Here is an 11403-nt window from a genome sequence, read left to right on the forward strand (position 1 = left end):
TCTGAAATCATATTTGGGGCCTATAACGATCGAAGAGCATAAGCAAAACCCATCTCTGGCCTTTATCTTCGGTGATGGCATTGGCTACAACTTTTCTCAGCTCTACTATCAAGGTAATGGCTATCATTGTTTCAAGCACTTTTGCAAGCATCTTTATCCAAAATGCATGTTAAGATGCGTTGTCCGTTGAGATTTGTTTCGTTGAGATTTATACACTTTATTATGATATATTATCTATTAAAATTTATTTTATTAAGATTTAAGGGATATTTTATATTCATTAGTCATTATTGAGATATCAATTAGTTATTATTAATATGATTTATATATTGTAAACTTTTCATATATGTGAGAGTTAGTTGTGCCATAAAATACTTCTATGCAAATACACGAACCTGGTTTTGAGTTCACAGCAAATACACCAAATAGAAGAGAGAAAAAGAGAGCATGGAAGGTTTCTCAGTCCCAACACTGAATATCCTCCCCATAAGAAATTAGAGTCACAGATGAGCCAAACTTATTTAAATTAAATTTAAAATATTTAAATATATAAAAAATTCGCATTGTCAACCTTGATTTTAATAATTTGGGTTTATAAAGGTTGACCTAAATATTTAAATTATTAAATATTATTTTATTTTTTTTTAACTAATTGCAACATGCCTTTGATGTGATGGCTATTAGCCTAATTTATTTTTATTTTTATTTTTATTTGCTTTATCTTCAATCTTTTACTTACCGTAGCCTAATAGTAGAAGATAAGGCAACGCGCATGCGGCGGTCACCACTCATTTACTCGAAATAAATATTGGGGTATATTATAGTCAAGGACCCTCATGTTCTTCCCTAATTAATTTGAGCCTCGAATATGCAACGTAGGCTTGGGCCAACTGTATAGATCTACTACCAAGGGTGGACTCCATGTCAAAAGCCAGCAATATTAATAAAGTACTAACTTATTCAAGCCTTCTAGCTTCTTTCATTAATTAGATCTCAAAAAAAAAAAAATTTAATAGATAATATATCATAATAATATGCACAAATCTCAACATATATAATAAATATCAATATCAATAGATAATATATCACAACATTCATACATTCTTATTCTAGTTATTACAGTATGTGCTTGTAATTAATGTCTACGTTTCTCATTATGGTGTTTTTAGAGCACAAATGACGGAAATACATGGAAGAGCTTGGGATTTATCAAGCCGGCCAATTTGAAGCCGAACCAACAAATCCAAACAAAGCGGTTCAAAGTAAATTGTTTAATCCGTACAGATCAAAAGTTGACTGAGACCAAAACGGTGACTTTGGTGGAGAGTGTTGAACCGAGCACTAATGGGGTTGTGACTAGGGGTTTGTGATACATTTCTTGTGTCGATATAGTGTGTGTTTGGATATGCTAATGATTGATTTTTTTACTAAAAAAATTGATTTTTCTGAGTTGGTATCCAAACGCATGGAAAAGCATTTAATCAATTTTTTTGGTTAAAATGGATTTTTTTTAAAAAGCTGGCAATTCGGGCTTCTGTGAAAAATCAAAAAGCATTGGAAAAAATTATAAAGAAAGACCCAAAAAAAATTATAAGAAAGGTACAAGATTTAATAAAAATAAAATCAAATTTTTTTCTTTTCTTTTTCTTCTCTTTTTTTTTATGTAAAATTCAAACTTTAAATTTTTAAAAAGTTGGTAATGTAAGTTTTTATTAACTACCACTCTCTACTTAGCACTTATTATAAAACTAATTTAAATAAAATATTAATTGATAGATGAAAATTAATTTGTATATTATCATCTTTATTAGTTATTGTAAAATTGATATTTGATATTTAAAAATTAAATCTTTCTCTTTTGATAAATTTATTTAGATTGAGATATATTGAGTTAATTATTTACGTAAACTGAATTGTTAATATTAATATAATTTAAATTTTTATAATTAATTAGATATACAATTTAAATAATATATTTTACTTCTTAAATAAAATGTAACAACTTTAATAATATTATATATAAATTTATCAATAATTTAATTTTAAAAGGCAACGTCTTTTATAGTAATTAATTCTAAATAAATTATCCAAATATGTTCAATTATGTTAAAATTAATTTTAAAAAAAATAGTATTCAAATATATTACGTTATAACATAATCAATTATGATTAAAATTTATCATTTAATTAATTATTTTTATAATTCATTATACTCAATTAAAATCCAAACGCATACATATTTTGTGTGTGCATGTGCGTGTGTATGATTTTTTTATTTTTTATATGTTAATAATTTTAGCTTCTATTTAATTTGCAGATCTACAGACAAGCGAGCCTAGTATGTCAACATTGGTTGTGAGTTACCATAATGACTTTGATCCTTTTAAGGCAACCTCTACACCAATTTATCAAACTGCTTCCTTTAAAATGGTACGTGAAAAGTTTATCTATACAAGTTGAATTGTTTTTAATTAGTAATTATGTATTTAGTTTCCGTATTCCATGATATTCTCTTCATATTGTGCTTGTCCCCTGTATACTTTTTTCAAGCAGCCTTCTGCAACAAAAGGTGGAGAATATATGTATTCTAGAAGTGGAAATCCTACCCTTGATACTTTTGAAAGGTTTGACCTAATAATTTATTGTCTAGATTTTGTTCTTTCTTTTTATTAGATTATTTAAGTGTAAGTAGAGTTAAGTTAATATGAGAGGTTTCATATTTAATAAAAATAAATTTAATAATTAATATAAAATAAAAAAAAGTGTCCTTTTATTACTCTTTACCTGTTTCCTGTTTTCAGTTGCTCGCTCCCCATTTCTAACACTTCTTAATTCTTAATTTCCATCCTCTTGTACTTGGCATGTATATTTTGGATCTTCAGGTTACTAGCAAAGCTGGACAATGCAACTCATGCCTTTGGCTTTGCAAGTGGACTGTCTGCTTTGACTGCTGTTTCTGAACTCGTTAAACTCGGTGGGTGCATTTCCTCATCTTGGGGCGGCTTCGGTTCCTATTGCCATTTTTTGTAATCCAGTTTTCATAATTATTTTTTAAAACAAAATAAAATGAATTTTTGTTTGGTTATGTTAATTTAAAAATATTTTTAGAATTGAAAAATAAGCTCATAGTAATGGCTGCAGGCAGTTAATGATGATAGTTTATGATAGAAATTAGTAAAACTAATTATATTTTTTAATAATCAAATATAGTATCTTATGAAAATAAGAAAAATAAAATAAAAATAACTCTAAGATGCTTCCATTTTATTAAAATGAAAACAGTTTTAAAAATAGTTAAATCCTAAACACTTATTCAAATATTTTTTCTATTTTTTATTTTTTAAAAATCACATATAAGAATTTCTGTAGAAAATTATTTGCACACAAGGACTAATATGATTTTTTTTTTGGTTAAAATGGGAACAAAGACTTGTTTTTTTTCCTCAAATGTGATTTGTTATTAGTTTTTATTTATAAATAATTTTTTAGAGCAGTCCTTTTATGTGATTTCCCCTTTTGAAAAACAAAAAATAGTTTTTCAAAACATGAACCAAACAAGTCCTTACTCTTTCTTTCTTTCTTTGTTTTTTTTGTAACTCAATGCTTATACAAGTATTTAGTGAGGGCCTAATTAATTGTGATCAATCATAATTATCAGTCAATCAACCAAAATTCTCATCATATCCAATATTTCCCTTTGACAATGTCTGCTGGAATGATATCTTTTTATTGTCATTTTCTTATATGATTTCAAGGCAGGCGAAGAAATCATTGCTGGAGAGGATATTTATGGTGGCTCATATAAATTCTTGATTGAACTAGTTGCAAGAAAGCAAGGAGTCGAAGTGAAGTATGTGTGACTTTTCAACTTTTTGGATATGTTTTCCGATCCAATACGTTAAACTATAGAACGATTTATTTTCAAATAACCATTATATATTTGAAAACTATATAATGTTTATTTTCAAAAAATTGTTATATAATTGGCTAAAAGATTCCTATAAGCTAAAATTGGAACAAACTATATAAAGGACTTCAATTATATAGTGATTATATATTTGTTTGGGAAATATATAGCTAAAATATACAGTAGTTAAAAATTGTTATATATTGGCAAAAATAAACATAATATATGCCTAAATTTTTTTAATTTGTAAAATAGTGCGTAGAGTAATGGATTATGAAAACAAATTCTTGTTGGATATTGATTCCTAGAAGTATATAGCCTATGGTAATGATAAGGTTGTAATGCTTGCATGTACAGCCGCATAGACCTAACTGATCTAGACAAGGTGAAAACTGCTCTTGCACGTGGCATGACTAAGTTAGTGTGGCTAGAGACTCTGAGCAACCCGCAAATAAGAGTACCTGATATTCGGGTAAGCCATTTTATGGTATTAAAACTCAATTCAAGTTAGCGGGTTAGATCAATTAATTATTGGTGAACTTGTTCTCTCTAGACAGTAAAGTCAATTGTTTTGGACGGACCCACTAATATACCGTGTTGGATTTTATATTTTTTTTCTTCTCCTTGTTAAGATTGAAATGACATTATTTTGAGTTAAAAAAATAGAAATCCATTGTATTTGTTTTTCTAGTAACTCTAATTTTAGTAAATGTTCTATTTATTTGTGAATTAATGGCTTTTTATTTAAATATTACCTTTTTCAGGTTAAATATGTATATTTTAACTAAATTATATTTTTTTAATTATGATTGGGTTGGCCTTTATTCATCCATGCAGTTGGACATCTCAATCAGCTCGACGACATGTTTGATTTTTAGTACCTTAATTTTTTTTAATTTTTTTGTCTTCTACTTCAGCTATATATTAATTAATAAAGGTTTATCAATAGTTTTTTCTTAAGTACTTTTACCTCTTCTTTGCATAAGAAGTAATGGCTTATATGTCTATATAATTCTTAAGGAAAATTGTACATATGAAATTTTTTGGAGGAAGTATCAAATATTGAAGGTAATTAAAAGTGCATTGAAGATCTGCAATTGATCTTCAAGAACAATCAATATAAATTCTTGAAAAATCTCTTGAAACTTAATAGCAGATTTTAGAATTTATCTCAGATGATTTTCAAGTGTTGGCCCCTTCTTCCAAATTATTTTTTTCCTCGTATGTGTTTAGTTCTTATACGGGCCCAACTTCATGAAATAATACGCATTATAAGAACTTGCCCTATAGAATTCTTTAGAAATTTTTATATGTTGGAAAATAATTTCATTCATTATATTGAATTTTGTCCGTCAGGCAATATCGAAGCTCGCTCATGAACATGGAGCCATTGTGTTTGTGGACAATAGTATAATGTCTCCTGTGTTATGTCAGCCATTGGAACTTGGAGCAGGTATTCATATCACACTTGCAAATATAGTGGATTATATATATATTTAACAAATTTATATCATGCTTTTTAATTACTATTTTTATTATTTTTCCAGATATTGTTATGCATTCAGCTACCAAATTTATTGCCGGAAATAGTAGTGTCTTGGGTGGTGTCGTTGCAACGAAAAGTGACGAGTATGTACTGAGCCATTTTATTCAATCTGTTGATTATAAATTTTGGGAATTTTTGAATCGAATTTCAATATAATAGAAAAATTTGCTGACAATCAAGTATGTGATACATAACATTTTATGTTCTTGTGATCCTTTTTATCATTGAGAATGAAAGAATACTTTTATTGATCTTTCATAACCCAACTTTCTAATGCACTTACAAATAAATTAAAATAAGACACACACACACACACACACACTATATATATATATATATATATAATTTTGTATCTTGATGTATAGCTTTGAATTCTTCTGGATTTTTTAATGAAATTGTGCAGTATTAATTTTTTTTCATATGAAAATCCTTTTAAAAAAATTACTCTGGACTTCAAGATACCATAATTTATTGGAAAAATAATAATAAATCCCTCTAAAATATGTACATAATAATTTAGTCCCTCAAAATGCCATAATTTCTCAAAAGTCCCTAAGAACTTTTCTGTTATTAATAAATTTATATAAATTACCAAATTGCTCTTGCTAAAAATAAATAATTCACAAATTTTGTTTAAAAATTCAAAATTTTTTTTCATATTCGCAACAATGCAACAGTAAATAAAGAATTTAACATATGAAGTTGTGATTTGCTGTTGCATTGTTGCGAATATAAAAAAAAAGTTGTAAATATTTAAATAAAATTTGTGATTTTTTTTCAACAAGATCAATTTGGTAATTTATATAAGTTTATTAATGACAGAAAAGTCTTTAGGGACTTTTAAAAAATTATGACATTTTAAGGGACCAAATTATCATGTACATATTTTAGAGGAATTTTATTGTCATTTTTCCTAATTTATTTCTTTTCAGCTCATTATAAGAAAAAAAGGAAAAAAATTTGAGAATTGAGGATAAGGCATTAGAGGTCATAAAATGATCTGTTCATGTGTTAAGTTTGTTATATTATGTAGTGAACTATTTGTAATTGTATATTTAATTTCATTTCTCAATCTTTTTTTGGCTTTGATCACATCTTGTAAAGGTTGGCGGAGCAGCTGAAGTTTTTCAGAAATGCAATGGGTTGTGCCTTATCTCCATTTGACTCTTGGCTCTGTTTGGAAGGAATCAAAACATTGGTCCTACGAATTGAGAAAAAAGAGGTAGTCTAGAAACATTATTTTGGATGTTAAAAGTTTAGTTGAATTAGGTTTCAGGGCTCATCGGTGCTAGGACACATACCTCTTGGTTCAAAAAATGCTTACAAAAGTACTTATATATAGATTGCTTACCATCAAGATTCTCACATTAACAGCAAAATTTGAACCCATAATTTTGTTGGTAATGGGACAAATTCTTACCAAATGAATCAATCTTTTTTGGCCTCAAGAAACATCATTTATTAAGTTCTAAACATAGAAAACTCCTTTAAATTTTGATATAATTGCATAGAACTCCCTCTACTTTTAAAAGTTTAAAATTAACCTTTTTAACCTTTTATTTTTTCATTATAGGCTTCACTTTTTTTATTTCTTAGTTATATTACTAGTAGAAATTATCATATTAAGGAAAGACATGTAGTAGCTTATGTGAGATGTAATTGAAGGTAATAATAGCTTTATAAAAGTCCATATGGATTGCATGACACATTTTGCAAACTGAAACAGAAAGTATAACAAATACACTTTCAAAAGTAAAAATGTGTTTTTGATGTTAAAAGTGAAAACCAAACATCATGGCCTTCGTTGGCATTGAGCAACATCCTTTTGATAAATTGGTTTGTTTACATAGCCATTTGTTAAAAATTATCTATACTTTTACAATATAAAATAAAGAAAACTTTTAGGGAGACTTGTTAATGTTCTAAATTAATGGTTTAAAATTTTTGCTATAAGCTATTTTTATTCAATCACTTCATTGGATTCGATGTGAGTCCTGTCCCATGGATTTTTTTTAAGGCAAAATATTTATATATGTACACAATTTGCAGGAGAATGCACGAAAGGTTGCTGAGTATCTTAACTCCCATCCTAGTGTAAAAAAAGTCAACTATGTTGGTTTTGCTAGTAATCCTGGACATGCCGTGCACTTTTCTCAGGTATAATTTACCTACTAAAATTTAATATTAATTTTTTCTAATATATATGCACAAAATGACTTTAGTTACCCATTCATCCATCGATTTCTTGTTTCGCAGGCAAAAGGGGCAGGATCTGTGCTTAGCTTTGAAACAGGCTCACTGCCGCTCTCACAGCATGTTTGTGAAAATACAAAATACTTTGGCATGGCTGTTAGTTTTGGTGAGTATTTTTGGGAATATACATTGTCACGTAAATTGGAAGTTATCTATCTACACACACACACACACAAACTCTTTCGTTCTCTAAAGAGTTATCTATCTTAGTTAACCAAAATGGTATAAGTTGGGAGAGCGGGATATAGAGAATCAGGTGGCGCCAAGTTATAGTAAGGGGGTGCCAGGGCATGCAAATTTTGCAGCTTTGTATCTCCTACACTTTTTGCACCTTTTCAGACTAAATAAAAAATGTTTGAGCTCAAAAAGTTATGAGATTTGTAATATTTTAATAATCAAAATAAAAAATAAAAAGTATATTATTTGCATAAAGAGACCATATTAGCTTGTTTAATATAATTTTTCAAAAGGAAAAATGATAATTGATCTACTTATATTATTATAATTTTAGCCCTAGTGTAATTATGATTTTTAAAAATTATTAATTTTTAAATCAAACTATCTTGCACTCATTGCATTTGGGTCCTAGCTCTGCCACTTGATAGAATTCTATATGGTTTCCGTTCTAAACATGTAATTTTTCTAGTCATGGATCATTAACTGTTCGTATATCATAGTTTGTGCATGTTCTCAAAAAGGCTATCTCCTGTCAATTTTATTTATTTATTTATTTATTTTTGCTATTTTTAGGGGGTGTGGGTTCTGCAATTTGTTTGCCCTGGTTTTCATCCCAAGCTGGCATACCTGAAGCAGAGCGTGAATCTATGGGCATAACTCAAGATCTTGTGCGTCTTTCTGTGGGGATTGAGGATGCTGATGATCTTGTTAATGATCTAGCACAAGCATTCTCGTCTTATGCCTCTGAACTTCCCTATTGGTTTTGAGTGAGGATGCTGAGCACTAGCGCCCCCCCCCCCCCCCCAAAAAAAAAAAACTTTCTAAAAATGAGCGTTAAAGTGCCCCAGAAATAAGAAATAAAAAAGGAGAAATAAATGGAATTTCTAAACCGGTTTGTATGCCACAGCCAGTTTAGAAAGGCTTGCTTCTTGGAATTTCATGATATTTTTGGCTATGTCAAGACTTCAAATTTGCGACTTGGAATTTCTGTACTCTATATCTTTCATATTTGTTGAGTGAGGATGTTGGTGATCGATTTGGCAGTTCTATTAATGATGGTTTGGTGTTTTTATTATTTTGTGCTTGTATATTTGCCTTCCTCTCTACCTCCTCACTTAATTTAATAATTTTAAGGTTTTATTTGGCATGCGTCGTGAAAATTTAAACCCATTAGGATTCCGTTTGGTTTATATTATAAAAAAATAATGGTTTTTTAAAAACAAAAAAAGGAAAAAATTTTAGTGAGGGAACATTGACCAAACATAATGAGAAAAAAGATTCCTGAATTTTTAAAATTTTACTGAAGGACTTGTATGGAATTTCTGCTGAATTTGTGATGAAAATGACAGTGTTGCATTAATTTAAATGACCAACATAAATGACTTATTTGTTTTTATACTTCATATTATTTATTTACTTATGAAATATTGTTCATTTCCTTACTTCACTTGTTTATAGATCTAATTTCACTTGATTCCATTCTAAATATTGGTTTCATGATAAGATAACTTATTTGTTCTTATATTATATATTGTTCATTTATTTATATAATATTGTTCATTTACCTACTTTACTTATTTATGGCCCTAAAACGAAATCAATTGAAAGTAAATCTATAAACAAGTGAAAGAAAATAAGTCTATAAACAAGTGAAGTAGGAAAATAAATAATATTTGATAATTAAGTAAATGAAATATACATAATGCGAATGAACAAGTTATTTATATTATTTATTTAAATGAGAGCAATTTTATCATTTTTATCACAAATTCAAACGATATTCCCTGCGGGTTTTTAAGTAAAATTTCAAAAATTTAGGAGTCCTCTTTTTTATAATGTTTAGTCAAGTGTCCTTCACTGAATTTTTTTCATAAAAAACTTGTTTGGATAAGTGTTTTAAATTTAATTATTTTTAGAACTGTTCTCATTTTTTTAAAAAATGAAAATATCTTAAAGCTGTTTTCATTTTATTTTTCTTGTTTTCAAAATTTCTTATATTTAATTATTAGAAATATAGTCACCTTGACCAATTACTATAAAATGCTGCCACCATTAATTTTAAAACTGGATTTAAAATTAATATAATGAAACATATTTTTTTAATGTTTTCAAAAACAATTTTAAGCACTGTATTGTAAAAAATTTTTAAAAACGAAAAATAGAAACATAACCAAATATGTCCTAAGTAACCGCGCACTTTTTTTTTTAAAAAAAAAATCATGTAATGGTGCACTTTACTTAAATAGAAATTGAATGCCTACAAATCATTATTAAACTAAATATAATAATGATAATATAATTCCTTTTATTAATAAAAGGTTGTGTATAGTGGAATAGGCTAGATAGACTCTCACAACATTGTGAACTAATGTTTGAATTTTCATTAAGAGAGATGCTTATATTTAGTACCTGACCATGCATTAACACGAGGAGGATACTTGTAAGCAACAAAAAAAAAAAAATATTGAATACAATATCTATACATTAAACGTTTGGTTTTTGGCACAATCACTAGTAGATGTGTATGTCAATGAATAATATGAACTCCATGGGAAATTGTTTCTATCCATCTTAAGGTAAAGAGTGTATATTATTCCTTTGTTAGACCATCACTCTAGAATTTTGCGCTTTTTTAGACATATCATTAGAATTACATGCTTAAAATCAAACAATTAAAAAAATCTTGAGGAAGCAAATATCTATGACTATAGAAAAAGACAGTGTTTAACATATGAGGGCAAAATCACTAAAGAGAAAGTTTAGATTAACATGGTAGAAATTTTAGATTAATTAGTATGATTTGGAATTTTAAATAGAAGATATAATTTTAGCTTTTCTTCCTAAACTTTTATAGCCCGTTGGTTGATGTAAAGGATGAGCATGAAATGATACACTGCAAAGAAGTGAGATTTAGCAGAAGCTTGTTTGGCTATTTAGTAGCAGTTTTAACGGCTACGAGTGTGGTTGATTGTCAATTTATCAAACCACTACTAAATGTATCGTAGCAAACCACATAAGTCAAAACGCTACTTTAGTGTAACAGCTTTCATAATCGCTAAAGCAATTATTGCCATGCATGACCTGGATGTCATGGTTTTTCAAAATTTTTTTAGCTTAAACTTTGTGGTTCTAAATCGGTGCTAGTTTTGAAAGTTTTCTAATTTCGGTGCCAACTATTGTAGTGGTTTCTGTAGTGGGTTTAATAACTGATGCAATATTTGAAATTTTGAATTTTCGACGATAAAAGTTGGCAGCATGAACTTTTAAAAATTTGTATAATTTTATTTTATAAATTAGCAAAAAAATTTATTTGTTTAATTGTATTTACAATAATATTATTGTTTTTATATTTTAATTTATATTTAAGAAATTTTAAATAAAAATAATTTGTTGTAAAGATGCAAAAAATGAATTTTAGATATAGATGATTATAGAAAAGAATTAGCACCTGAAAAAGTAGAAGAAGAAAATGTTAGTATATGAAAACAAAATTGAATATAAAAGAAAATAAATTACAATA

General features: G+C 27.8%; 1 protein-coding gene across 1 annotated transcript; it reads left to right on the forward strand.

Moving 5' to 3' along the window:
* LOC129309784 (cystathionine beta-lyase, chloroplastic-like) lies at nucleotides 1-8958 on the forward strand. The gene is made up of 13 exons (XM_054951496.1): nucleotides 1-113; nucleotides 1170-1362; nucleotides 2318-2430; nucleotides 2554-2624; nucleotides 2883-2974; nucleotides 3760-3850; nucleotides 4265-4379; nucleotides 5264-5360; nucleotides 5455-5536; nucleotides 6558-6675; nucleotides 7503-7610; nucleotides 7710-7812; nucleotides 8457-8958. The coding sequence occupies exons 1-13, from the start codon at nucleotides 75-77 to the stop codon at nucleotides 8648-8650; spliced, it is 1416 nt and encodes a 471-aa protein (XP_054807471.1). The 5' UTR covers nucleotides 1-74; the 3' UTR covers nucleotides 8651-8958.
* The last annotated feature ends 2445 nt before the right edge of the window (nucleotides 8959-11403 follow it).

Source organism: Prosopis cineraria, unplaced genomic scaffold (genome assembly GCF_029017545.1).
Source record: "Prosopis cineraria cultivar Desert tree isolate PC_DT_omini unplaced genomic scaffold, ASM2901754v1 PC4, whole genome shotgun sequence".
Lineage (NCBI taxonomy): Eukaryota > Viridiplantae > Streptophyta > Magnoliopsida > Fabales > Fabaceae > Prosopis > Prosopis cineraria.

Bases quoted from the DNA above. Each gene is read 5' to 3' on its own strand.
- LOC129309784 (XM_054951496.1), top strand. From the start codon at position 75: ATGGCATTGGCTACAACTTTTCTCAGCTCTACTATCAAG. The intron at 1,363-2,317 runs GTTTGTGATACA...TTTAATTTGCAG, and splicing joins TAATGGGGTTGTGACTAGGG to ATCTACAGACAAGCGAGCCT. The intron at 7,813-8,456 runs GTGAGTATTTTT...TGCTATTTTTAG, and splicing joins TGGCATGGCTGTTAGTTTTG to GGGGTGTGGGTTCTGCAATT.